This window comes from Thermoascus crustaceus, assembly GCF_041956765.1.
Source record: "Thermoascus crustaceus strain CBS 181.67 unplaced genomic scaffold VTN00scaffold_1, whole genome shotgun sequence".
NCBI lineage: Eukaryota > Fungi > Ascomycota > Eurotiomycetes > Eurotiales > Thermoascaceae > Thermoascus > Thermoascus crustaceus.
Genome location: NW_027192527.1, coordinates 4,988,253 through 5,013,776, shown reverse-complemented (window position 1 = coordinate 5,013,776; position 25,524 = coordinate 4,988,253). Strand labels below are relative to the sequence as shown.

Here is a 25,524-nt window from a genome sequence, read left to right as displayed (position 1 = left end):
TGTCGTCTAAGAGGTTTTGTCCCCAAGTTCCATCGTTTTATGACCCATTCTTATGGAAATTGAGCTCTAGGTCTCAATAAACGATCGGTATGTGGAATGTCTAGCGTAGATTGACCCAGGCCTGGCACTCGTGGCCAGGCATTCCTGAAGAGGCAAACACGGTAAACTAGGAGAACCGGCCATCCCCGCGGACGACTGTCATATCCTGTCTTCCCGGTATAGACATGAGTGTGACGGACAGAGAAGCACTGGCATAAACCACCTTAGCACTGCATGGTAGCGTCCGGGTAATGGGGTACTCTTCATCTGAGGCAGGGATAATATCCCATCTGAGGTTTTCAGCATTTTGAGCCGATCGAGCGGTTCAAGGGTCGGGTGACAGGCATCTGTTCTTGGGGTAGCACATGGTGCAGATGAAGACGGGGGGTGAGATTGGCTGCGGCGCTTTGATCGAGGCCCTGCATGAGAGGTACATATCGAGGCGGTGTATTCTGGGGAATGCCAGGATGCTGGACCGTGGATTCTAGGTATATCAGGTCGCGACTAGCGAGGTCGATCTTCTGGATTTCGCGCCAGAACGGGCGCTGACAGGCTGCCCGCTGCTCCGCATGACCTCACCGTCGCGCGGCTGCCCCGGTGCTAGGCACGCTCTCCGGCCCGACCCCCGCATACTTAAAGCTCCTCGTCTGTACGGAGTACATACCGGCTTTCTCTCTCCTCCCTCTTCCCGATCGACCTCTCTTTTAATCCTCAAGACTGGGGCTTGAGGCTTTATTTATTGTCTGTATTGTTTATTGCTATCTTTCCTGGTGGAGCTGGAGCCATGTGGTGGCCTGTGGCTGTAATAGCAGCTACCCTGCTGCACTCGACCCTTGGTGAAGCATCCCGTCTGACTCCGCCAGTTCTTCCGTTGATCGTGAGGAACCCGTATCTGAGTACTTGGCTGGGAAATGCACGGCATGTTCCATGGTCGAAATGGCCTATGTTCTACACCGGGGAGGAAATTGGTCTCTCGTTGATGGCTTACGTGCCCAGCACGGGCAATGTTTACCCCTTGGTTGGAAAGCCCCAGGACTCTCTGTTACCGAATACCCCCGATTCTGGGTATGGAAAATCTTCCCCAGACGCGAGTCTGGAGCTACGCTGACATGGGGACCAGATATAACGTCTCGTATGCGACCTATGTTGGATCTAAGTATGACGCGTCAACGACCAACCTGACTTACCTGATACCCGCACCTACCTCTGCCGACTCTCCCGCGGAGCTAACAATATCATTCCTGTCTCCTATTACTCCAACGTCGACGCTGCGACAGTCGGTTCCCGCGTCATACGTGACCGTTTACGTCGATGGTGCTTTCGACGTTAACATCTATATGGATCTGAACGGGCAATGGGTGAGCGGGGATCGTAACAGCCAGATTGTATGGAAGTTCGACAATGTCATTCTGGACGGCCACAAAGGTAGCCTCAAGAAATGGCAAGTTAGAAGGGAAACGGAGCTACTCTTTTCGGAGATCAATGACCGCGCAGAATGGGGCACCCTGCACTTTACCGGACCTGCGGTAGGTTTTGTCTGAGAAGCCCGCACGAGGACCTATTATCGAAGGCTAATATTGAAAATATAGGACGTCCGATATGAGTCGGGGACCTCAGCCATTCTTAGGCAGCGTTTTGCGAGAACTGGGACTCTGCAGAATGTGAACGACAACGCCTTCCGCGCCATCATGGACAGAGAGCCTATCTTCGCCTTCTCAAAAGCGTTCTCTCTGAACGGTACTGCACGTAGCGGCAGCGTCACATTTACCATTGCTCATATCCAGGATCCTGTGGTTCAGTTCGCTTCAGCTCGTGGATTGACGCTGATGCGACCTCTTTGGAAGTCTTGGTTCCAAACAGACGAGGAACTTCTTACGTTCCACTACGCGGATTTTGCAAATGCCAAAACACTTGCCTCAAATTATTCTGAGCAGCTTGCAGTTGATGCTTACCAGTCTGGAGCAGAAGATTATGTCGATATAGTCGCTCTTTCTGCAAGGCAGGTCCTTGGAGCGACCAGCTTCTCAGGAACTGCGGATGATCCAATCTTGTTCTTGAAGGAAATATCTTCCAATGGCAACTTCCAGACCATTGATGTCATCTTCCCCTCATTCCCCTTCTTTTTGTATACTAGTCCTCGGTGGCTCGCTTACCTTTTGGAGCCTCTGATCGAGCACATGCTGAGTGGACAATACCCGAATACCTACGCGATGCATGACCTGGGAACACATTTCCCCAACGCAACTGGTCATCCAGATGGTAAAGATGAGTATATGCCGGTCGAGGAGTGTGGGAATATACTCATCATGGGTCTTGCTCTTGTCAATTCGCTCCGCTATTCCACAAACCATGCTGCCTTTTCTATCTGGTCTGCTGAAGGACAACCTGCCAGGCTCTCCGAGCCGACTGAAGAAGACTCAAGCCTCTTCCCACTTGTTGATCTCCAAATTCTATCCGGAATCGACAGACAGGACAGCAAATGGGGGGGTTCTCAGGAAGGCTTGCAAGTGGCTCAGAAATGGATCCACAGAACCTACCCACTCTGGGAACAGTGGACTGGTTACCTTGTGGACTTCTCCTTGGAGCCTGCTAACCAACGTAAGGGTTCTTGCTTCCATGAAAAAAAAAAACAAGTGACCGTGGCTTATTATTATAACAGTGTCAACCGACGACTTTGCCGGCTGGCTTGCTCTCCAAACAAACCTAGCACTCAAGGGAATCATCGGTATCAATGCCATGAGTGAAATTGCTCAAGTGGCCGGACATGACGCAGATGCATCGTACTATAAGGTTCGTTGGATGTTTCCATAGAGACGGGATAGCTGCTGATTTGACGAAGAACATCTCCGACACGTACATCTCCAAGTGGGAAGAATTCGGAATGTCGAGGGACAAGACGCACGCGAAGGTTGCTTACGACTGGTACGGCTCCTGGACCACGCTATATAACCTGTATGCGGATGCTCTCCTGTGCTTCCACCTCGACGGCACAGACAGCACATTCAATCTTGCAGGGGGACAAGGACAGACGCCCATCAATGTTGGAGGAATGCAGGGCTTCGTTCCCAGACACATCTACCAGAAGCAGTCAACCTGGTACCACTACGTCCGTCAGAAATACGGTCTCCCCCTCGACAGCCGCCACCTCTATACCAAGACGGACTGGGAGTTCTTCGCCATGGCCGTCGCAAGCGAGACCGTCCGGAGCGAGATTCTCGAATCCGTGGCGAAGTGGCTCAACGAGACCGTGACGGACCGTCCGTTTACCGACCTTCACAACACAGAGGGCGATGGTGGGTACCCTGGCCCGACGTTCTTCGCCCGCCCCGTCACCGGTGGACACTTTGCCTTCCTTGCTCTGCAGCGGGCGTGTGGTGGGCGCGCCATGGACGGACTGTCGTTCCTGGATAACCCCACATCCGACGCGAGTGATGACAACGATGGGATAAACAGTATATACGATGGCTGCGTCGCAGCCGCGCAGGCCGCTGCCGAGTTCAAGTCGGCCCGACAGCAGTATCTCTATGACTCTGATCCTGGAAGGGAGGAGCTGTAACGGAGCTGACTGAGGATGGTATAAGTATATGGTCATTAACATGAACATGTTAAAGCCCTCCTTGCTATCACTATCGTATTGCTTAAGTCTGCATCGGAAGTACTGTACACACATCCCTTCCTTGGATACAGATACAGTCCTGTTGAATTGGAACTTGATTCATCGTTGCCCTTAGTTTCGTGTCCATAGGAAAAAAGGAAAACCAGACAAAAAGGCAATAAACTATCGATTGGTATGACAAATCGAAATCGGACGGAATGAAAATCGTCGCCATCATATCGTATCCTTAACTCTCTAAAGTACATGAACCTGTTGGTTTAGTATGGTATGATTATGAAAATGTAGCGGAATTTAACATTGCTACCATCCATTCAGACATTCATTATTATTTCTCTTAGCCAGGGCCATGGAGGAAAGCAACAAAGAAAAGGAGATAAAAAACACATCAAGGAGTTCCGTTCTGTACGCCATCAAGGGAACCGCCAATGTCGTTCATTCCATTTGTGTCAGGTCATATCATTAACCATACTGTGTTAGGTAGGTAAGGTAGGTATTTTCGTTAAGTAGTCGCATCACTTAGTGCTACATAACCACATCCCGGTTCGGATTTGCATTCGCAGCAACAGCCCGAGAATCCATCCTCTCAATCCGGCGCTGAAGGAGGGACATCATGGCTTTTCCGTGCTCGCGGCGTGGAGAGGGAACATCAGCAGCCGGCGAGACAGCGACGGGGGGCGGCGCGGTGGTAGTAGTAGTAGTAGTGGGAGAAACATTATCCACAACAGAGGAGTTATTGCAGAGAGCAATGTCACTGTCCTTCTTGGCAACAGCCAGAGTGCGCATGTGAGCCACCATGTCACGACGGGCTTCGAGGTATGCTGGATCATGGAGGGGATGGAGGGGGATGTCTGCATCGGCGGACCAGGTGTTGTGGATGATGACAGTGTTATCGGGAGGAGAGTCGGAGTCGAGGAGTTCGACGCCCTCGAAGAGCGGTTCGTCGTCGTCGTAGGAGGTGATCGTGGTGGCTGCTTCGGAAGACGCCATGGAGGGATTGTCGCTGTTCTCGGTACTGCTGGAGTCGGAGCGGATGTGCGAGTGGGAGTGGATGTTGTAATTGTTCTTGTTGAGCCTTTTCGTCAGAAGCCCACGGTTATATTCATCCTGATAGGCACGGAACGGGAGAGGACTCTCGTATATCTCACGACATCCTGCAAGATCAGAGCGTGCTGGACGACGGACCTTGTCCGCGCCGAGGAGCTGCATTTTCAGCATCTGCTTGGCTACCTTGCGTGCTTTGGCCTCCCTATACTCCTTGGCCGTCGGGGCTGCTTTCAGCACGACGAAACGGGTGGCAATGATGCCACCGGATGGAAGTTCCTGTAGAAGTTCTGGGACGTCGTCGACGGCAGGAGTGACGATCACGGTGGGAATTGTCGCATGGTTGTTGTCAGCCTGAACGGGGGAATTGGGGTTATCGACTTTAGGACTACCAAGGCAGAATGGACCGTCAGTGTACTTCGACTGGCTCGGGCTGGGGCCGACGTCGCGTAGGTAGACCGAAGACGTTGCCGTCTGAATGTCAGCCGGAAGAACTTTGGCATACTGCATGCCCACATTATCCACGATGACAACCGGAGGAGAAAGTGCGAGAGGAGTGCCAGCTGTGGTGAGGAAAGGGTCATTGTTGCCCCTTACGCCAGCAATCTTCTTGCAATACTCGTATGCAACAGCAATCTGGGAATTCCCAGTTTTTCCCATGACGAGATCTTTTGGCTGGACTAAGCCAGTACGGTCGCGTCCGAGAGTACGAGAAGGGTCGTTGCGAATGTAGACGGAATTGTGCTGCTCGATCTGGTCTGGAACCAATTATCAGTCAGTCCCTTTTACTATTTGAGATGAAGGACAAGACATAGGTAGGTATCTGAGATCAGACTCACCCCAGCTGTGGAAAAAGTAGCGGAACATGGCGAAAGGCCTGTCCTTCGGGTCAATGAGGGCATACCGGTAGTAGTCGCCATGGCCGGTCGGAGACGGGCTAATATAAATGTGTTAGTCCAAAGACTGCCACGGTCTGCTAATAAAACCGTAGAGCGATGGAAGACGAGAGCACAGGATACTTACCAGTTGCCCCAGCCCATAGAAGGCTGGACGAAAGTCTGAATGTTCCTACGTCCCTTTGCACGGAAGATCAGGATCTCCAGAACATGGTTTCCAGTATCCATGATAGAGGGGGATGCTTCACCAGTAACATTCCGGGAGACAGGATCAAGCAGATCGAACATCACGTTACCCCTGAAACTATCCTCTTTCGAACATCCCCAACTGACGGCGTGCTTTCCATCGACGAAAAGCTTGAAATAAAACATCGAGTCGTTCTCATGAGGGCCAGCGATCATATAAAGAACCCAGAACTTGGTCGACTGGTACGTTGGAACGTGGACCGTCACGACAGGCTCATTGCCACCGTCTCCATCGACAGTGGTCGTAAGAGCTCCCCTGGACCTTACTTTGAGGTCCGCAGGATCCACGTACTCCGGCACAGTGACCGGAGCGAACTGGGGCAGGAGAGTAATGGCGATTCCACGAGTCGTAGGCATCTTGTCGATTTGTGTTGATCGTTCCTGGAGAGAAGACGTGCCAAGATCAATCTCTACCTTTCTCGACTGTCGTCCTCGATTGGAACAAGAGCGATCGAGACAAGACGATAGACAAGCTTGAAAAAAAGTGCAATCTCGAAACTAGACGATCCGCAGAGACCTGTAGAGCAGCAAAGAGAGGAAAGAGAAAAGAAGTCCGACTGTGGGAAGATAATAGCATTGTGCGAGATTCGACTCCAAAAGAAGGAACACACAATGGACATCAGGACAAAGGCCGACAGGGAATCATCAAACAAAGAAATAATGGCAGGAGGCTGGGTGCGAGCCGTCGAGTCATGTTGATTGGCTTTGTGGTCTCATGGGTGAATGTTGTGGTAGCTGGGCGGGTGGTGCTTTGATAAAGCGTTGGACCTCCAATTCACTGAAGGAACACAGATTGTCCCGATCCTTCTTTTGTTCCAGCTATACCTCGAAAACTATGACCTCCGAGATTCAGGAGACAAATTGAGAGGGATGTTTCTCTCGTCCAGATCATATTCATCCTCTGGATATCATCGGTGTGACCGCGAGATGACTTTCTCAAATAGAAGAAAAAAAAATTAGCTTCGTAGGTACTACAAACCCGCGTCTAGGGACTTAAACCGCCCCATTTGTAGGAGCTCGAAGAACCGAAAAAGAGAAAGACTCGGCTGTAGAAGTAGCGGAATTGTAAGGGTTATGCCTCTGTTTGGACACCTCGACTCCCAGGACCCGAAAGAGTTCTTTTTCAGAAACGCTGAATGAACTGTCAAAAAGCGAAATACCACCTACCGGTCAGCAAGACATAACTGATTCATATGGTAACTGTACCGACTGAAAGGGCTGGAAGGGGAATACGCGAGACGCATGTGACCTGTACTGTACCAAGAGTGTGTATCAATTATACGACGTCCATGTATGGGCGCCAAGGTCGACAAGAACAAGAACAACCTCAGCGAGGCAGCAGACAGCTTGAGTCAAGATAGACTGAGGGCATAGTCACAGGGAAAAGAATAAATATAGAGACTGTTTCCATTCATTTGCTGCTGCAAGAGCCCGCCTATTATTCTACAGATCCTGAAGACAGCGGCAACCTTGCCGCAGAAGCACGCCTTCAAAAATTTTTGGGCCGTGATGCTTTTCGAATCAGAGAGACACGGGAAATGGGGCAGAAGAAAAAGAAAGCATGTGTTAATGAGATTCTGTTGATCTGACAGAAAGAGAGAGCCGGTATTTTTTTTTCTTTTTTTTTTTAGTGTCAACCTCCTATCGATACCCGATAACCGAGCCCGAGTAAAGAGGAAAACGAAACCCGCCTTCTTTCTTTTTAGTTCAATCGGACTAGATTGGTCTGTTCTTCTGTAAAGACCGGAAAGAGCATTCCACTGCCAACATCGCCGATTACGTGCAGACAGCGGAACGTAGTCTTTCACATGTTTATTTGGATCCGAGGCTGGGGAAGTTCTTCTCGTCGACGGTAGGGGTAGGAGCACCACCACGGCCACCGCCACGAGGGCCATTGCCTCTGAACTCCCCACGTCCACGGCCTCCACGACCACGTCCCCTGGGTCCGTTCTCACGGCCACGAGGCTGCTCAACGAAGCGCATGTCAACATCAAGGTAGGTCTTCTCCTTGCGCTGCTTCTCGCGCTTGGTCTTCTCCTCCTTCACGCCCTTAATGTATGCCTCCTCATCCTCATCCCGCTTGAACTCCTTGACATTGGCCCACTTCTTGTCAGCGTTGGCACCCTCGTTCGGTGCGCGGGCCTCCTTAACACCCAGATCCTCGCGCTTCTTCTCAGCCAGCTCAGCGAGATAGTCAGCATAGGACTTGGTCTTGTCGGCCGGCTCCTTCTCCTCGTCGGCACCCTCGCCGGGGGTCTGGGGCTCGTTCTCGTCGATCTCGGCGATCGCCTCACCAGCCTTCTCATCGTTCCAGCGGGACTCGCCGCGAGTGGCACCCCAGCCCTGGTCAATCTTCTTGTGGGTGTCCCTGGTCGGTGTCAGAATATAGCAGTCACCATGACAGGTTGGACGGGGAAACCCTACGTCTCGCCAGTACGGGGGTGACGGTCGTTACGGACACGACCACCGCGGTCTTCACGCGCCTTCACGCCACGGCGCTGAGCCTCCTTCTGCTCATCGATAGGCCTGTTGCGGTTGTTGTAGCTACCCGCATGGCGGTCACGGAAGGCTGGGGAATAGTCAGCGATGATCTCATAAGGCACCAAACGATTACCCCGCACTAGTCAAAATGTGGAGGATCTTGTACATGCGAAGATGGAAATAACTCACCCTCCTCGTTGCCGCTCACACGTCCACCACGGCCACCGCGCGCACCAGCGGCGCCGCCGCGGGGCGCGGTGGGAGCCTCCTTCGGAGCCTCACGCTTGCCAACCCGAGGAAGGGGCTTCTCTATGGCTCTTGTCGGCGGCGATGGGGGCCTGTCGGGGTCGAGCTCGGGGTCATTGCCTGCGAAATACAGCAAAGACGCATAAATGTTAGACGATGATGTAATCGTGATAATGGCCCCAAGGGCGCGCAAGCGAGGGAAGAAAGGGTGAAATACCAAGAAGCTCGTAGAGATTCTGCATAGAGAAAAAATCAGCATCGATTGACACGCAGTGGACGCAGAACCTCGATCAATTCCTTTGAACGGAGGCGGCGGGAGGGCGGGCTGGAGGTAGATGCTGTCATACCTTGGACCGGACGTCCGACATGACGCCTGGCTTTAGGATGCCTTCCTGAGAAGGCTTTCTGTTATCGCAGCAATTCGGAGTGAAAGGAGATCGGAAGGGTCGAGCAAGGCAGAACCCTAGGGGAGTAGGTATTCAGCCTCTCGGAGGGGTGGTTGTCTGTGGTGGGAAAGGAAAGGGGGGGTGTGGAAAGGTGAGATGTGGGTGGATGCGGTCGATGGAGAACGAGGCGACGTTTGTGGTTGTGGCCCGCGAGCATCTGGAAGACAAAAGGGAAAGGTGGAATTTCCGTTAAGCGAATTCTTGCGGTTCGTCCGTTGGTTGGCTTGGCCGGATGCGTAAGGTTAGGGCTTAGGGTATCGGCGGCGCGGCGCCCTGATGTCCGGGACCTGCAGATGTCCTAGTCGTACGGAGGAGTCTTCCGTAAGGCTCTCACGTCTCACGAGTGACATGGGGAAACGAGAGATAGGCATGACCCACCGCGTCCGTGCGGGCGATCTCCCTACGGTATAGTTGTAGATAGTATAGATAGATATAGAAATTTAAGTTAGGTATATATTAATAGCATAGATTAGGTAGGTGTATGACGTATATTGTATGTATTTATGTCCTTTGCATTCATCACATTCGATCCATCCTCCGGATCTGGTGACGGCAGTAGGTAGGTATATAGACCCATCTCCTCGAGCACGGGTATCTGTGTTCCCCGCGCGCAACCATCCAGGACGCAGTACGTACAGAGTGGTGCAACATTAGACATCAACGAAAAGAGTCGGAATCAAACTCGACGGTGCTACCCGGGATGCGCCGGTGCATTTTATTTCGTTTTACAACAAGGTAGAGAGGAAATATCTCCCAAAGACACAACAAGTGGTATCAACCGTGATCTCGAACGCCCAGCAATGCTCGAAACAGACTTTTGGTCTTCCGTTTTCCATCAGAGGATGCGGTGTTGCCAGTAGAAAGAAAAAGAGGTTTTCGAAATGGATATACAGACGAATGCAAGTCGACTAGGAAAGGCCCAGCCTCTGGTTCATTGACGGAGGTGATTCTGCTCGTAGCTGTACGGGGTCTGGAAGTGCATGCTCGCACTCAGACCAAATGGGTCCGTGTCCAGCATCGGTTCGAAGTGGCCGAAGAGAGAGTTTGCCCCTCCGTAGACTCCGTTGTCTACATCGCCGGCGTGCGTCGTATTGAAGGTGTTTTGGCCATGGAGTCCCATGCGCTGCGAGCCGGTCGGCACGGGAGGCTGACTGAAGTCGGGTACGTAGGAGCCGGGGTCCACCGAATCGTCGTTTTCGGGTTCGTCGAGCATGTCCGCTTGCGCATCGTATTCCTGCTCTGTACAAAATGAATCAATCTAGGACAAACAAAGCTCCATGGGGAGGGGGAGGAAGTAGGTACGGGTCAGCTTGCCTAATTGATCATAGTGCTTCTGGAACGGCGACGGATAGTATGCTGAGGGCATCCGGGAAGACATTGAGGCCGAACCACCAGGCATCATAGACTGCGAAGTGACAGGCTCCATTGACTCGGACTGAGGGATTCCCATTTGGGCATGTGCTTGATTAAAGCTCCTAGGCTGCGATAGCAACTGCGGGCGAGCATGCTGCTGCTGCTGAGCCTGAAAATCCACACCCGTGGGGGACATCGCACCTTGGAGTCCAAAACCGGGTGACTTCGCATTCGACGGAGAAGAGACGTGAGATGGAGGAGTGGGCTGAAGCTGAGGGGAGTGCACACTGTAAGGACCGTCCCGAGGCCGCTGAGACATACCGGGCTGCTCCGACTTGGGAGCAATCCCAGCCTTGTGCGTCTGGGTCGAGTGCCTGTTGAGTGCCGCGCGCTCCAGTGGTGAAGACTGCTTCGGGGCCATCGCAGTGGGCTTGACTGGCCCTGGCCCTACACCGGCAGCACCGCTCCTCAAGCGCAGCTCGGCCTGGACGTCAATACCTGGGGGGAATTGGTCAGCAGCTGTGGGCCATAGACGGTGCCGGCAGGACTGCAAGCTACCTTTCTCCAACAAGATCCTCTCCAGCAAGGAATTCTTGTAGCGCAGCATCAGGCATTCGTCTGCCGCACTACGGTGGCTCTGCTGCAAGCTTTGGAGCGTCTCCTCATTGTGCTTAATGGTGGTCTCCAATTGCTTGATATACTCGGTCCGCCGCTCACGGAAGGCGGCCTGGGCCTGTCTGTTGCGCTGCTTGCGCTCCTCAGACGTGGCATAGATCTTATTTTGGGGGGGCGAACAGCTGTCAGTAAAGTGGCGGACACATGACAATCCGGGGCCCCGGCCGAGCAGATGGATCTGCAGAATTGATCTTACGTACAGGTTTCCTTCCGCCCTTCCTCTTCTGCGTCTGGGCAACATCCTGAGTCAGCGTCTCTACCTCGGGCTCGGGCGTCGAGACGGAAGAACTCAGAGAGCCGTCCTGCGTCGGCTCTGTTTTGGGCACGACCGTGTCCATGGCCGTGTCATTGCTGGAATTGGTGGTCTCAAGCGTCGAGACCATGGCCGTGAGCAGCAGAGGGAGACAGAACAGACGGAGCCGCAAGCGCCAGATGTCTGGAACCGGCCCCTGGCAGAAACGACAACCGCGGGGCTTCAGGCGCAGGAAACGCGCGGCTGGGCGGTTGGAGGGAACGTGCGAGGAGATGCGGGCGAGTCGGAGGGCTGCAGTGACATAAAAGAAATTGCGTGACAGAGGGAGATAAGAAGATCAGGGAGGACGAGAGGAAGACGTGAGGTAAAATTATTTACTAAGAAAAAAAGGCGGAGGGGAGAGAGAAAACTCTTCGGGTCAGGCAGGCCTTAAGACGCTGGGGAAAAGGCCCGCCCGCGTGCTCTGGTGCATGGGCCTGGCTGGAGCTGCTTTGCTGCTGCTCTTGTCGACGGCACGAGGCGACCGGCCTGAGCCCTGGGCAGATCGTCCCCGAGCAGATCGCCGGCCAGGGCCCGCGAAGCGCCAGTGGCCAGCGGCCGTTGTATGCTAGCCAGGTGGGGATGGACGCTTGGCCCGTCCCGCTACGCTGCACAGAGAAGGTCCGCGGAGAAGGCAGAAGAGGCCAGCAGATCTGGATCTGGAGTCAGGCACGTCTGAGAAGGGTGATCATGACGGGACTACTACTAGGTACCCGTCCAGTACGCTGCTGTCCTTCTAGAACAACCTCCCAGTCCGCCTGCGCAAGTGCGCATCCCAGCGCGGTACCTACAGAGCTCCTCGTGCTTGGCCATAGACCGCAAGTCCTGCGACCTCTCCGTACCACCACCTTCGCTCGATCCTGCGAGCCTGGTTGGCCACGCGGCGGCGCCGATAATCGGCCCTACTCCATCAGTCTGACGCGGGGCTCGCCTGCCACAGACACCACACCGCTGTCGTCTCTACTGATGTTGGACACGTTCCTGCCTACCAAGTGGCCCAAAGGAAATCCGCTATTTTACCCAAGACACCCCCCGGCACAACTCACAACTTACACCTTTTCTTCCCTCTCCTCCAGCGAAAATATACGACGATTCGACGCCTTCAAAAAGGACACGCATCGTTTCTGGAGCTTCTGAGCGTTTGAAGCCTCCCTGGATCCAGCACTGCCGGTGATTTGATCGTTCGACGGTGCTGATCCCTGCCCGGATGATGCACCTCATCCATTGTCATTCGAGGTCGCTTGAAGATTTGGCAAAGGGCGTGTGGAAGACTTCTCCGTGACGTCCTGCGTCTCCGCATCAATCCCGGAACGGTGAAAAGTTGCGGACGCGGGCAACCAGTAGGAGGTCACGTCAGCCGGCGCAGCGGTGCACGCGATATGTATAGAGGTCCTTTGCTTCTGCAGACCTGGAAGTGGCACGGGATTCGAAGACTCGACGGAGTCACGAGGACCAGCCCCTGGCGCAGTCTCGCGACAACGGCTTTCTCGGTTCCGCGAATGTCTACGGCGTAGGTACAGTACTACGTAGTCTACGCAGCGCACCCTCACGCAGCAGTAGTACACAGGTCCTAGGTACCTATTATTTGCCAGGGTATTTACTTCCGTACAGGATTCCACAGAGGCCGTGAGGCACCTTGGGGATGGCAGCTTCGCGGCACTGGTGCCAAGCCCTTTTGGACAAGTTTCGTGTTCGATTTCCCCACGCGTGTTAGTCTCCGCGTCATCATATTGCAAATGGCCTACTCCGCGGAGCTGCTCACTAGGATATATCATATAGTACCGCACGTCTAGAAAACAGAAGTAGCGGTTGCTAGAATACATAAAGGATATCGTCGTCTGTGTGGAAATCAGGAATCTGATTTCTGCAGGTCCGTGCCCGGAGCCCCTTGATCATATATGTTCTCAGGTCCCGAAAAGGAGCACCTTAGCCATATCAAGCGACAGCTTCATAATAATCATTTCTATCGATCAAAATAAGCAAGCACAGTACCGCCAGGCTTGAAATTACTTAGCCATTCTATTTTTCCTTTGGAAAAATGGTGAAGGCAGCTCGATGTTATCACTAACCGGCCCAGATGACCTGTCCTATTGAGAGGGGCAGACATTCTCTCTCATATCAGGTCTACATAATCTCAATTGACTGCTAATTTTAGTATTCTTCACCACTACTGAATTCTCTTGGAATCCCTGCAGCCTCTTTGGGGCTCTATTGAAGTCGTCATCATGAAACGTCCTAACAAGCTATTTCTATCAGCCTACACCGCTATCTCCAGAGTCCATACCTTTCGCTTCCAGAACGTCAAACGCTGCATAGTCCTGGCATATTTCCCATTCTCGACTATGCTGATCGCAATGATATGGGACGTCTATAGCCGACGTGTACTGGAATAGTGGCATGCTGAAGCCAAAGCCCACACATTCGCGGAAGTCTGACATAGACCTCATTGATTAGTGATGTCATTGGCACAACCGAAACCGTGCCACAACAAGCGGCTCGAATACTTCCCAGTCATTATTGAATGCTAAGCCGCGACCAGGGAAAGAGATTGTCCCGTCTTATCTCTTGACGATACGCACATGCGGCACAACAGGTAATCGGAGCTTGGCAGCCTCTAGGTGCTGTTACGGCACAGCCTAGAGATCGCTGACAAGGCTGACGAAGGGAGGTCTAGTCACGTGGCCATGCTGGATCGTCTACGATCCATCCTCACGATCCAGGTCTACGATCCACCTCCATGATCCATAGTCATGATCCAGCGGATCGGTATTTCCGGATAGAACTCATCATGTATATAAGACGCTCCTTAACCATGGGGATTAGGACCCCGTGGTCAACTCAAATAGCAATCCAGATAGCAACATTGCTAGTAACGGCCTATTCATCTATCTCTTTCCCTTGCTTTCTGCCTTCAAGATAAACCCAACGAGCCTCCGCCTAAGAAGTCTTAGGTCCGCCGTTACAGGTGCACTCAAACTGTGACGGCATATTAAATTCTACGAGTATAGATTATATGGGAAGGTTAGAGAATCCCCAGGACACATGAATAGTGCTTACAAGGACTTTGAAGCCTCAGGAAATGTCGGCTCCTGAAAGAGTGTGCTATTTTTAGATATGCCGATGCTAAGGACGTTATGCGGCATAAACTGAGTACTGTCAAGGTCCCCTGAGTTGAAGTTTCCTGGATATCACTTTAAGACTCGTTTTATGTGACCAGAGGTTTCCGTTTCCCACAAGGTAGGTAGTATCTGCTGCTACTCAACTGCAAGGTTGTTTTCTGTTCCTTGCTAGGTATGTGCCTAAGACTACGGTGTCAGCATCCTACTAATGAATCTGCAAGATTCAAATGTGCACTAGGTTCTTGTCATTATCCAACAATCTAGTCTGAAATATCAATTAAAATACTTCTAAGTAGTAGTGGTAGTAGTATTCAATTATAGTCTGATGCAGCTGCCTTTCTTACGGCGCTATGCAGACTCACCAGTCTAATACAGGCGGTGCCATCTTCATGTAAGAGGCCGTACAGGATCACATTTGTCTTATCCCACATTCCCCCGTGATCAACACAATGGGTTGTCGCCATTCATAAACCTTTTGAACAACCTTGAATGATCGAAGCATCCATTGATAGTCTGAGCGTCTACGTAGCATCTACATCGGGACTAGCGCGACACGCCCTGCAAGCGTCCACTCGCCGACAACCTGTCGCCTATCAACTGTTCGAGCACTATCGCACCGCATCAACCTACCTCTAAAGGTTCAGCGTATTCTGATTTGTAAAGGCAAAGGAATACCGAGATGCATGACAAGACTGGAGCTAGCCAGATCACAATCCCTTCGGAGTTGGATACACCACGGTCCAAGAGATTATAGAAACTGAAACGCCACTTGACACGGACGTGAGCAAAGGCCGAATTTTCAAGATCGTCAATGAGAACGTCAAAAATCCCATCACCGGCGGACCCGTGGGCTATATAAGCTCATACCGCACTGCTCGCAGATGGTTCTAGCGCACCCCTCATCCTACCACTTCAAGCGCTCCGAGTTCTGCGAGCACGCACTCTGGGTAACCAGATACAACGACCGGGAGCTCTACAGTTCAGGCAACCACACGATGCAGTCCCTGGGCGGCGAAGGAATCGCGTCGTGGATCCGATCCCGGCCAGCACCTGTCAGTGTGCGCAACGAGGACATCGTGCTGTGGCACACGTTCGGGACGACGCACAACCCGCGCGTTGAGGACTGGCCCGTCATGCCGGCAAAGAAGATGCTTGTGTCACTGAAACCCGTCGACTTTTTCGACAAGAATCCCGCCATCGATGTGCCCATCAGCACTCAGGAGGAGAATAAGAGCGTGCTGGTAGGTGAGGGAGGGAACTCGGGGTGTGCGAGTGGAACTCATTGCGCGAAACTTTGACTATCTTTTGCTCCCGAAATAGATGGATAGGACAGATATAGAGGACAGACAATATAATTCCAACACCTTTTTACGTCGTCCTTCTAGAGATGCTAGAAAAATCAGGACTCCAAGTTGTGCGGAGCACACAAAAACGCTCGGGCCAACAGAGGCGACACGGATCGGCGAGCGCACCCCCGCCGACTTCACGTGGAGAGAGGCCGCGGCCGAGTTGGCACTCCGTAAACTCTCCGCGGCCCTTGGAGAGAAGTCATCGCACGGCCTCGTCCAGACCCTTAGATCTCCCCCTTCCAGCGACAAAGATGGAGAAAGGGACATCCACCCAACCAGGCGACAAGCCCGACGAGACGACCAACACCGCCGCCGCGAGCAAAGAGCCCACGCCTGTCGCTGCCACCGACGCTAGTGGGAATCCCTCTTCCACTGCTAAGCAGGCCAGTGCCGCACCCGCCACAGACGATGATGAGTCTGACTGGGAGGAGCTGGATGGTACGTGATGTCTTAACAATAATAGTTCTGTATCTATGGCAAAAGGATATCCAGAGGCGCTAACTCAACGATACCTACAGAGGTTCTAGATGACTTCTCCAAGCCCAAGCCATCAACAGAGAAAGTCCCCGCCTCCTCGGGTCCTGGCAGGCCGGATGCCGCTGCTGCGCAGCCACCAGCGGGCGAGTTCGACGAGGAAGCATTTCTCAAGCAGCTGGAGGCGGACATGCTGGCCAATCTCATGGGCGGCGGTAGTGGTCCTGGTGGTAATAATAATAATGCTGGCAGCGGGAATGCTGCCGATGCGGGACGAGCACAACCACCACCACCACCACCAACAGCCGCTGATGCCGCGTTACAGGAAGCGATAGATAAGGAGATGGATGAGCTTGCGAAGCAGCTGAAAGACAGCGGCATCCAGCCTCATGATTTCCTGAAACATCTTCTCGCGGAGACGATAATGCCCGGTGGGCCTGACGGGGATAGTAACAGTGGTATTGGTTCCAAGCCAGGTGCGCAGGCAAGTGCTGGTACAGGCGCGGGCACTTCCTCGACCTCCACGCCCGGCCTTGCCACGCGCGGTGATGAAACCTTTCAGGATGCTATCCGGCGAACGATGGAGCGCATTCAGGAATCCGGGGACCGTGCCACGGCCGCAGCGGCGGAGGGTGATAGCAGTGTCCCCGAAGACCTGCTGGCGCAGGTACTGAAGGCCGTCGACGCGGGGGCGGCTCGCGGCGATGACATTGACTTGAACAAGATGTTCATGGGGATGATGGAGCAGCTCTCGAACAAGGACATGCTGTACGAGCCAATCAAGGAGCTCCACAGCAAGTTCGGCCCCTGGCTCGCGGACAATAAGGGTTCCGGCAAGGTGTCCGCTGAGGATATGGCGCGGTATGAGATCCAGGCACGGGTTGTGGGGGAGATCGTGGCCAAATTTGAAGAGCCGGGGTATTCGGATGAGAAGCCTGAGTGCAGGGCGTACATCTGGGAGAAGATGCAGGAGGTGCGTACTTCCTTGTCGAATAAATACCTATCACGTTAATTTGATCGAGGGTGCTAACTCTGCAACAGATGCAAGCCGCTGGCAGCCCGCCAGAAGAGCTCATTGCAAACCCGTTGATGGAGGAACTCCGCGACGGCGCCGAACCGCCGGAGTGCCCGCAGCAATAATGAAACGACCGCCTTTGGTTTCTTCCTTCCTGCGTTTACGACACAGCTTACAGATTTTTTTTTTCCCTCGTCGTTCTTGAGGACGGGTGGATTGGAAAGTAACGAGTCCTTCGCAATGACTTTGTGTGATCTATGTCCCTTTTGCTGTGGCTGTCCATATACATATCCCAGCAGCACATTTTATACTGTACATATAATCAGCTCGATACCCTTTATCTGTACCCCAATATGTGCCATAACTCTCTGAATTCATCCCAGAACGCCGCAGACCCACTCAATAGAACGCCGTCCAATGCTAGAAATTAAAGCAGGTTTATTTTATACCCCCGCTAACTCTTATCCACTCGACATATCCATACCCTGGCTGTGTTGTATCTGCTCTGTGCAGTCCATCTGGTCAGCCAGATCCATGAAGATATCTTCATAATCGTCATCGCCGTAGGATGAGCCGCGATCACTGCGTGGCGATCTAGCCACTACTCCAGCGTCACCATTGTGGTGCTGTTGTCCGGACTGATCCCGTTCCATATTCTCGACGAGAGCCAGCTCCATCTCCTGCTCCTCCTGCGGGATAATGTACTCGTCCAATGCATGTATGTCCGCTTCATCTGAACAATCTCCCGTTAGTCAAAGAGCCCATCCAAATCGCAAAACCCTCACAAAAAATAAAAACCTACCTTGTCGAACAAGCTCCCGCTCCTCCTCCACCACCTCCTCCAGATTATACCCGCGCAGGATCCCATCCGCGTCCCTCCGCATCGCCTCGTTCCACTGCTTCTGCTCTGCCACGTACTCCATCATCATCAGCTGCTCGCCGCGCGCCTCGAACTTGCCGGCCTCACGGTCGCGCTTGACGCGGTTGAGGAAGATGTCGCGGCGTTTTTCGCGCGAGACGGGGGAGATATTGCGGAGGGGGTTGGAGATTTTGGAGGCATAGCGTTGTGCGTACGGGGATGGTTTGGTTGCGGTCGTGTGTTGTGTCTGCTGCGACTGCAACTGTGACTTTGGTTGTTGTTGCTGGTCGCCATTGCGTCTTTCTTGATCTGGAGAGAATTGAAATTGAAGCGGGAAGGTCCCGAACTTCGACGAGGAAGGAGAAAAAGAGTGAGAAGACATTGAGCGGCGCGACGACGACGATGATGATATGTTCACATTGCACGGAGCCAGCGGAGAGGAACGCGCGGGAGCGTAGTGGAATAAGGATGATGAGGACTGGAGCGGAGGGAAAGTTTGTTGCGGTTGGAGTGTAGCGAACATAGTCAAGGTGAAGAAGTTAGGTAATTTAGATGGCTTTCTCCAGAAATTCTTGTTCTTTGTTCAAGGTAAATTATTGAATGACCGGCTAAAGAGAGAGCGGCCAGCGGAACTTAAGAAGCAATTCTGTGTTGATGATTCTCGACGGTGGCCGGTCGGGCCGGCGAGTCGCGACGCAGCACGCGATCGACGTCACGCGAAAGTGACGCCGATCGGGATCGCGCTATGCCGGATTCGCGCATATTGCATTCCTGAGGCAGACACATGGCTAGCCCTATCTACTCCAGTAATCCACGGATGGGCATGCTCAGTATAGCCATGAATGTCCTAGTAGCTGCTTTCCCGGTGCTTAGGTAGTTCCAAATGACTCATGTGCCTGATATGGTGCCGGACTCCAGAGCCAGATTTCTCCATTGTTAGTAGCTTAGTAGAAGGGCAAGGAGAGCTCCCCAGCGCTCACCTGCATCATCCCATCGCCCGACGTTGCTGATGGAAACATTCCACCCCTTCTCTCTCGTACTTCCTCTTGCTCTCAACATCTTCCAAATCGTTGCTTTCTAAAGCAACACAACAGACGAGATGTCGTCTCATCAATCCCCTAAGGACCCTCCCCTTCCTCCCCTCGGCAACCCCGAGCGCGTCACCCTCAATCTCATTGACGCACTGTCCCAGATACGTCGAGAACTATCAAGCTCTTCTGAACCCGCACCAACGGTCTCGTTATACAGAGTATCGACACTGGTTCCTGCCTCCGCGAATTGGCAGATACCCTTGAGAACGATGACAGTCTTGTCGTCATCGATATAAGAGAAAGTAGGGAGAGGCGGCTTCGGAGGTTTAAGGAGCGTGGGATCTTGATTCCCAAGTAGAGCGAGAGCGAGAGTCAGAGTCACAGACACAGAGAAAAGACGCAGCCAACACGACGACAACGTCCCAGGGCGACTCATCATTCTGGTCTGAAAGGACGCGGCCTATTCATGTCGACCCGGAGGTGGTATCAGAGCTGGAGATTCCTCCTCCGATGTCCCGTGCGACTAAAGAACGTCTGAAAAGCCTTGCGTTGGAGCGGAATCCGGATAAGTTGCGAGATCCTTACCTAATGTACTGAAGTTTCGTCTGCAGCCCAACGAATCATCTTAGTGTCGTGTTTGTATGGAGTATCTGGGACCGGTACGGTGTGAGATTTAAGATACTGATTGATATTAATTCTACAGCAATGATAAAGATGATGAGGATGCATTCTGCAATACTCAGTAATCGTGTTCGAATAATGTGGAAGACAGGGCTTGTCACATCGCCAGAATCCCTGAGGGATTTGGTTCCTGAGACGTTTCTTGCTCTTTGTACCATGAATCCTGCCAGAGATATCAGTTTCTTTCTGGCTGAGACTCCGTCTCATTTCTACATACAATTGTTACTTCGAAAGCACTCTCTTGCTTTCTATGTTGCATGTATCAATAGAGTCATTATTCCGCCATCAGTGATAATCCAAAATAAAAACAACCATTCTTGATCCTAGACCCGATGGCACATATATCATGTCCACCTAAGCAGTAGGTAAGACACCTACGAATCTCTCGCAGTCCACACCCATAACGCTCACAAATCCGACCGATCGCAAACAATATCAAACTCATCATCAAACGGGAACGTCTGCTGTGGTACAGAAGCAGGGAGGCTACTCGTCGCCGTAGTAGCGACCGGGAACGTGGTCACCGCAGCGACTTTCTGCGCTGAGCGGCAGCGCGCTTGAAGATCAAGCGATCAATCAACCAAAGGTCAGCGTTGATCATCCGTTGGTAGGGTTATTGGAAGATCGATCTTGGGTGGGAGGTTTAGTTGAGAAGCTTACATTGCTGGGCTTCGCAGTCTTTGACGCTGAAGGGGTTTTGTTGGCTGCTGTTCGCGACCTGTATGTGTATGTACATGGGACATGTTAGGAATTGATTCCTTTTTGCTTTTCTTCCCCCTGTCGTTATGGTATCTGACCTTCTGGCACTCGTTGAATTGGTTATCGCAACTGCAGTTCATCCCATCATGTTAGCCACCAGAGCGATTGAGATAGATGATGCACAAGCAGGTATGCAGTAGTATTCTCCTTCCTCCTCTTCCTTCTTCTTCCCATTTCCATTTTTCATCAAAAAGTAGAAGGGTACCAACCTCCTCTCCGCGGCTGTCGGGAAATCCGGCTGTTGGATCCAAGTATTGGTGACCTAAAAATTCGACGACGCTCCCCGCCGGGCAACGAAACCACTCACAAACGTATCCCCATCTACTCCATACGGCCGTTTCGCGTCTCCCGTATTGGTAATCTGTGTTGTTTTAATTGATTCGTGAGCAGGATGGTCAGATTCATATTGTACAGTATAAGTTGTACCTCAGGCGCAGCAGCGCCTCCTAAATTCTCCTTGAACGTCTGCTCCATTTTTTCAATGTGGTCTGTTAGACAAAATGTCCTATAATGGATGGATGTAGATGAAGCCGGCCGGGATGGGGATGCGATGGGTCGAATCGAACCTGTAGATTCTCAACCTGCCTCCTCCCCAACAGCGAGTACCCCATCATTATCATCATGATCGGGTCCAGCTTGAAGGATGCGACTATCGTGGTGTTCGTTAAAATTAACAGAATTAGGAATAGGGAGAGGAAAAGGGAGTCTCTGGGGAGAGAGGTCGAGGGTCGTTGCTGTCGTCGTGGAGCCATATTTCAATTGTATAAATTTGTAGCCAACAAACAAGTCGAGTGACAGACTCTATGAGAGATCGAGTTGATACAGACTTATGTCTTTTACATCACCGCGACAAAACAACATCGCAAGAAAGAAGTTTAACGAAATCAAAACCTACGTGCTTACTAGAACCTCCCATAATATAAATCCTGGGGGGATGCAACACCGCCGGGAGCTGTGGTGGTTAGGGTTTCAGGTATGTCTGAGCGAGCCCATCTCGTGCTTGATCACCAATCCCCGTAGGCCCTCCAGTTCCCATCCAGGGCTGATGATCCGATAATCGTTATATATTGCTGCATCCTTAATGATATTCCTTCCTTCCTTCCTTTCTTTTTTTTTCTTTTTTTACCAAGAGGGACTCCAAGCCCGGCCATGCACTTTTCGTAGCGTTTGGATGTCGAACCGATTCCAGCTGGATGGATCAGACCGCGACGGACCCTTGGATCCGACTGGAAGTTTGATGATCTGGTACCGAAGAAAAGGAAGTAAGAACACCAACAAAGAGAAACGTACAGTACAACGACAGATCGTCTATGTTATGCCCATTATTTGCACATGCAGGGTCAGCTGCGGTAGACAAGACGGCATTTACGCAGAACAATGTATGGAGATTTTGAAAATTTTATTCTGAACATGCTATGATCTGGCTGACTCTCGCCAAAAAGAAATTATATACACACATGTGAGAATTTTGGGGCGGAGAAGAGTCCTTGAATGTCTCATGTGGCATCCAAGGTCTGGACCGTCCGGAGTTAAACACAGCTATGATGATGATCACAGAACAAGAGGAAAAATTCCACACTGTCGCTATGCCGAGATATCAACGGGGATTCTGTCGAAGTGGTGAATTACCCATGATACAACAAATACTGCCGAAAATGGAGTGGTCTGAGGTTTTTGGTGGATGCTATGTATGCAAAGAATGCCGGAAGGAATGCTGAATGTTCGTTTTGTACTGTAGCAGGCAATGGATGATGAAAATATCCGGGTAGTCGAGGATGAGAGGTAGCCGTGAGGGATTTTCAGAAATGAGTGGTAGCAGGTCGGTCTATGTGACGAAAGACTGAGGAAACAACAAACAGGATGCAGCCCGTATGGAGATGCTCAAAAGCAGAAAAGTCGTGACTCTGATCCTTCCCAACCAGTCGCGCCAGTAATAAACCCGTGATAACCGTGGAGAATGGTTGCAAACACATGCGTCAAATGGTATCCAACAACAGAGTGCTCCAGTCAATGTCCAACGGCACCAGCGGACCTGGGCCAATTGGACACGAGAAGATGCTAAAAAAAAATCCGACAGGATGCAACTCAAGGCTAGAAGTTGGACGCGGCATTGACCGCACCAGGGTTATGGTACTGATCTAGTGTAGCCCTGAACGGTGTACTACCAGCTCCAGGGCTGGGGGCCTTCTCACGGCTTGCAGAGCCAACTGCGGTACCAGCGTTGATGAGGTCATCATCATCATCAGCGTCGTGAGCGTTTCTCTTGCGGCCCCATATTCTCCATGCCACGAGGGCAATCGCACCGATGACGATCGCACCTCCAACACCGACGACTACACCAATGATAACCCTCTTCGAGGATTGGCTCAGGCCAGAGCTGCCAGAGTCCCCGGAGCTGCCCGAGTTGAGACTTGGAGCGCCCTCGGTTGCCGCAGCACCGGCTGCTGCTTCGGTGGGAGTGGTGGTGTAGGTCTTCTGGACAGGGGTCCCGCTGATAGTCATGATCGTGGTGATGGTCTTGGGAGTTGGAGGAGGAGCGGTTGTTTTAGGAGCAGTAGTGGTGGACGCAGACTCATCGGTATTTGTAGGCTTGCTGTTGCCGGTGGAGGTAGTGGAAGAGGAATCCGTCGGGGTTGGCGGCGGCGGGGTCTGCTTGGTTTCTGAGGCGCTTGTGGTCTCTTTCGAACCGGTGGTGGTGGGTTCGGACGTGCTCGAGGTACTGCTGTCGGTGGTTTGGGTCGTAGACGAGTCGTCTGATGACGAGCTGCTTGGAGCAGCATCGGTCGTGGATGCCGTATTCCCCTGGGTTGGACTGGGCAGTGGAAGCAAGTCTGCTGCGCTGATATCGTCCTTCTCCAGTCTGACGGGATCAGCAACCGCAGCGGCCTGGACGGCCAGGCCGAATAGCAAAAACGAGAGTAACGAGACTCGACGCATGTTGGATAGAGAGTTGGAAATCGCGAACTTCTGGCTGTGGACGGCTTATAGCCGGAAAAAAACAGGAGGGACCGGTGTTACAAGCCCAGGTCAGGCTGAGACGAGACGATGCGGCGGGATCTGAGTGTATCAAAGACCGTATACAGGGCTCTGGCGATGGAGGCCGAGAAACCTGTGGAGGACGGGATAACGAGTGACGAGGAGTAGGATGAGAGAAAGTGTAGGACGCCTGAAAAGGATGGAAGTGGGAGGGAGAGACGAGAGATCGAGAAGAGGGCGAGGGCGAGGGCAGAGTGGTCACTGGTCACTGGACAGGTCGGGCGGCGGCCGATGCCTGGCTCGCTAGAACGCAGCAAGCGGGGCCGGGCGCTGTCCAGACTGGTCCAGGAGGAAAAGATTTCAGACAGGGCTGCGGCGCGCCGTCGTTACCTAAAATAGTTTGCACGACGGCCTGTAAGACCATATGCCTGCTCTGTGACCGTCGAGGGGTTATCAGGGGTGATGTCCGATGGATGATAATAATAATAGTGTATCTAAAGACTACATATAAAGACCACGGCCTGAGGACGATACATAAATAACAGAGGCCGCGCTGCCCCTGGCGTCATTCCAGCGCATGCCAGTCATCCAGGCGCCCTACCAGGTACCGACAAGTCATTGCCCCGTTTCAGCGCCGGTGATCCTGCACTTCCCCAGTATCGACGTCTCGCCTCGCTGCACATCGATCAGCGCTGCTGATCCTATCATCGCTGCTGATCCTATCATCGCTGCTGATCCTATCATCGCTCCCCAGGTGCTTATTTTGACTCAATTTCCCTTTCTGGCCTGCCAGGAATCTATCTGGGCACGTACTATTGCGCACGTAGCGCCGCGTGTGCCTGCGCCCGTCCTTACATAAGCCCGTCGCCAGCCCTGCCATCGACCGGCAGCTCCATATCCACCGCCGACTATCCGGGATTCCCAGGCCTGCGCGGGACGCACGGAAGGCCGTGGTGACTAATGACTCACTAAGGACTCTTCGAGAAACGACATTTCAGGCACGGACACAGACGACCTGTGCTGGTCCGTCCTGCGTTGCATCGAGATCCCGTTGCTGTAGCGCCCAGCCCAGCACAGTCCAAGTTTGCAGAGCCCTACCGAGCCAGCGGTCGCTTGGAACGAACACGCTGCGACCGTGCCATGTTTCGCCTACGAGGGCGGGCCGGCGTTTCCCGTATCCTTATTCGCACCTTGTGCACAACTTTATGCAGGGCATGCACTAGGGCCAGAATCTTCCCCAGCAAGGGATCAGACGTACACAGCGTATGAGACTACGGCTCGACGTCATCACCAAACAGACTGCTTGACTTGCAGAGAATTGTATTCGACTGATATCAGCTCTGTCTATTTAATAATTTAACATTGTCTACCAGCCAGTGATCACCAGGGCAAGTGGAGACTGCTAATCACAGCTGAAACACCTTGCCCGGTCCCTAAAGAACACACTCGTCGGCGATAGCCGAGACAGATAACGCACATGTAATAAGCGCTGTATGCTTCGAAATTCAAGGTCCAACCGTACCGGAAGAGACAAAGACGGCTGGACAAAGCGGAATGAAGCAACGACGTCCTTCTCCGGATGGAATGAGGGATGCAACTCATGGTGCACGAGAGATGCAGCCCAATCTATATCCGGTGGATCTCAAGGATCCTCTCAGACGGGAAGTAGAGAGCGATAAGGGAATACAAGATGCAAGAAATTCGACACGGTTACCAGCTGGATAAATAGTAACACTCTCTGCAATTATGGGTATCTCTGTGTTATCGCTATCTTCGTACGATCATCACGGCTCGGAAATCCACGGCTAGAGTTTATTCGGTGGCTTTCCCTTGAGTTGGTCCTTGAATTCTTCCTTGAAGTACTCCCAAAATTTCTTGATCCCAGGCCCTGGCAAGCCATGTTTTAGCACCGCGATGGAAATTAAGGAGG

The 25,524-nt window shown here is 52.5% G+C and overlaps 13 protein-coding genes across 13 annotated transcripts; 5 read left to right on the top strand and 8 right to left on the bottom strand.

Annotated features, from left to right (window-relative positions):
• Positions 1 to 823: 823 nt before the first annotated feature.
• Positions 824 to 3,595, top strand: VTN00DRAFT_1809 (uncharacterized protein; the record flags this gene model as incomplete). Its single annotated transcript, XM_069427957.1, has 5 exons — positions 824 to 1,104; positions 1,160 to 1,565; positions 1,629 to 2,637; positions 2,699 to 2,829; positions 2,879 to 3,595. 5 exons carry the CDS (start codon positions 824 to 826, stop codon positions 3,593 to 3,595), a joined length of 2,544 nt encoding a protein of 847 aa, XP_069292511.1.
• Positions 3,596 to 4,177: 582 nt separating this feature from the next.
• Positions 4,178 to 6,195, bottom strand: VTN00DRAFT_1808 (uncharacterized protein; the record flags this gene model as incomplete). Its single annotated transcript, XM_069427956.1, has 3 exons — positions 4,178 to 5,454; positions 5,536 to 5,633; positions 5,720 to 6,195. 3 exons carry the CDS (start codon positions 6,193 to 6,195, stop codon positions 4,178 to 4,180), a joined length of 1,851 nt encoding a protein of 616 aa, XP_069292510.1.
• Positions 6,196 to 7,650: 1,455 nt separating this feature from the next.
• On the bottom strand, positions 7,651 to 8,933 carry VTN00DRAFT_1807 (uncharacterized protein; the record flags this gene model as incomplete). The annotated part of the gene is made up of 5 exons (XM_069427955.1): positions 7,651 to 8,206; positions 8,263 to 8,407; positions 8,509 to 8,685; positions 8,783 to 8,801; positions 8,913 to 8,933. The coding sequence occupies 5 exons, from the start codon at positions 8,931 to 8,933 to the stop codon at positions 7,651 to 7,653; spliced, it is 918 nt and encodes a 305-aa protein (XP_069292509.1).
• Positions 8,934 to 9,359: 426 nt separating this feature from the next.
• Positions 9,360 to 9,923, top strand: VTN00DRAFT_1806 (uncharacterized protein; the record flags this gene model as incomplete). The annotated part of the gene is made up of 2 exons (XM_069427954.1): positions 9,360 to 9,416; positions 9,666 to 9,923. The coding sequence occupies 2 exons, from the start codon at positions 9,360 to 9,362 to the stop codon at positions 9,921 to 9,923; spliced, it is 315 nt and encodes a 104-aa protein (XP_069292508.1).
• Positions 9,924 to 9,942: 19 nt separating this feature from the next.
• VTN00DRAFT_1805 (uncharacterized protein) lies at positions 9,943 to 13,778 on the bottom strand (the record flags this gene model as incomplete). The annotated part of the gene is made up of 9 exons (XM_069427953.1): positions 9,943 to 10,250; positions 10,314 to 10,862; positions 10,923 to 11,139; positions 11,240 to 11,583; positions 12,123 to 12,262; positions 12,385 to 12,530; positions 12,615 to 12,790; positions 12,941 to 13,120; positions 13,616 to 13,778. The coding sequence occupies 9 exons, from the start codon at positions 13,776 to 13,778 to the stop codon at positions 9,943 to 9,945; spliced, it is 2,223 nt and encodes a 740-aa protein (XP_069292507.1).
• A 1,553-nt stretch (positions 13,779 to 15,331) lies between these two features.
• On the top strand, positions 15,332 to 15,748 carry VTN00DRAFT_1804 (uncharacterized protein; the record flags this gene model as incomplete). Its single annotated transcript, XM_069427952.1, has 1 exon — positions 15,332 to 15,748. One exon carries the CDS (start codon positions 15,332 to 15,334, stop codon positions 15,746 to 15,748), a length of 417 nt encoding a protein of 138 aa, XP_069292506.1.
• Positions 15,749 to 16,050: 302 nt separating this feature from the next.
• On the top strand, positions 16,051 to 17,413 carry VTN00DRAFT_1803 (uncharacterized protein; the record flags this gene model as incomplete). The annotated part of the gene is made up of 3 exons (XM_069427951.1): positions 16,051 to 16,237; positions 16,318 to 17,246; positions 17,315 to 17,413. 3 exons carry the CDS (start codon positions 16,051 to 16,053, stop codon positions 17,411 to 17,413), a joined length of 1,215 nt encoding a protein of 404 aa, XP_069292505.1.
• Positions 17,414 to 17,749: 336 nt separating this feature from the next.
• VTN00DRAFT_1802 (uncharacterized protein) lies at positions 17,750 to 18,670 on the bottom strand (the record flags this gene model as incomplete). The annotated part of the gene is made up of 2 exons (XM_069427950.1): positions 17,750 to 18,021; positions 18,091 to 18,670. The coding sequence occupies 2 exons, from the start codon at positions 18,668 to 18,670 to the stop codon at positions 17,750 to 17,752; spliced, it is 852 nt and encodes a 283-aa protein (XP_069292504.1).
• A 587-nt stretch (positions 18,671 to 19,257) lies between these two features.
• On the bottom strand, positions 19,258 to 19,617 carry VTN00DRAFT_1801 (uncharacterized protein; the record flags this gene model as incomplete). Its single annotated transcript, XM_069427949.1, has 1 exon — positions 19,258 to 19,617. The coding sequence occupies one exon, from the start codon at positions 19,615 to 19,617 to the stop codon at positions 19,258 to 19,260; it is 360 nt and encodes a 119-aa protein (XP_069292503.1).
• A 2,123-nt stretch (positions 19,618 to 21,740) lies between these two features.
• Positions 21,741 to 22,125, bottom strand: VTN00DRAFT_1800 (uncharacterized protein; the record flags this gene model as incomplete). The annotated part of the gene is made up of 3 exons (XM_069427948.1): positions 21,741 to 21,844; positions 21,909 to 21,962; positions 22,029 to 22,125. 3 exons carry the CDS (start codon positions 22,123 to 22,125, stop codon positions 21,741 to 21,743), a joined length of 255 nt encoding a protein of 84 aa, XP_069292502.1.
• Positions 22,126 to 22,202: 77 nt separating this feature from the next.
• Positions 22,203 to 22,591, bottom strand: VTN00DRAFT_1799 (uncharacterized protein; the record flags this gene model as incomplete). Its single annotated transcript, XM_069427945.1, has 2 exons — positions 22,203 to 22,498; positions 22,558 to 22,591. The coding sequence occupies 2 exons, from the start codon at positions 22,589 to 22,591 to the stop codon at positions 22,203 to 22,205; spliced, it is 330 nt and encodes a 109-aa protein (XP_069292501.1).
• A 118-nt stretch (positions 22,592 to 22,709) lies between these two features.
• VTN00DRAFT_1798 (uncharacterized protein) lies at positions 22,710 to 23,555 on the bottom strand (the record flags this gene model as incomplete). Its single annotated transcript, XM_069427944.1, has 1 exon — positions 22,710 to 23,555. One exon carries the CDS (start codon positions 23,553 to 23,555, stop codon positions 22,710 to 22,712), a length of 846 nt encoding a protein of 281 aa, XP_069292500.1.
• Positions 23,556 to 24,171: 616 nt separating this feature from the next.
• VTN00DRAFT_1797 (uncharacterized protein) lies at positions 24,172 to 24,817 on the top strand (the record flags this gene model as incomplete). Its single annotated transcript, XM_069427943.1, has 2 exons — positions 24,172 to 24,348; positions 24,422 to 24,817. 2 exons carry the CDS (start codon positions 24,172 to 24,174, stop codon positions 24,815 to 24,817), a joined length of 573 nt encoding a protein of 190 aa, XP_069292499.1.
• Positions 24,818 to 25,524: the final 707 nt, after the last annotated feature.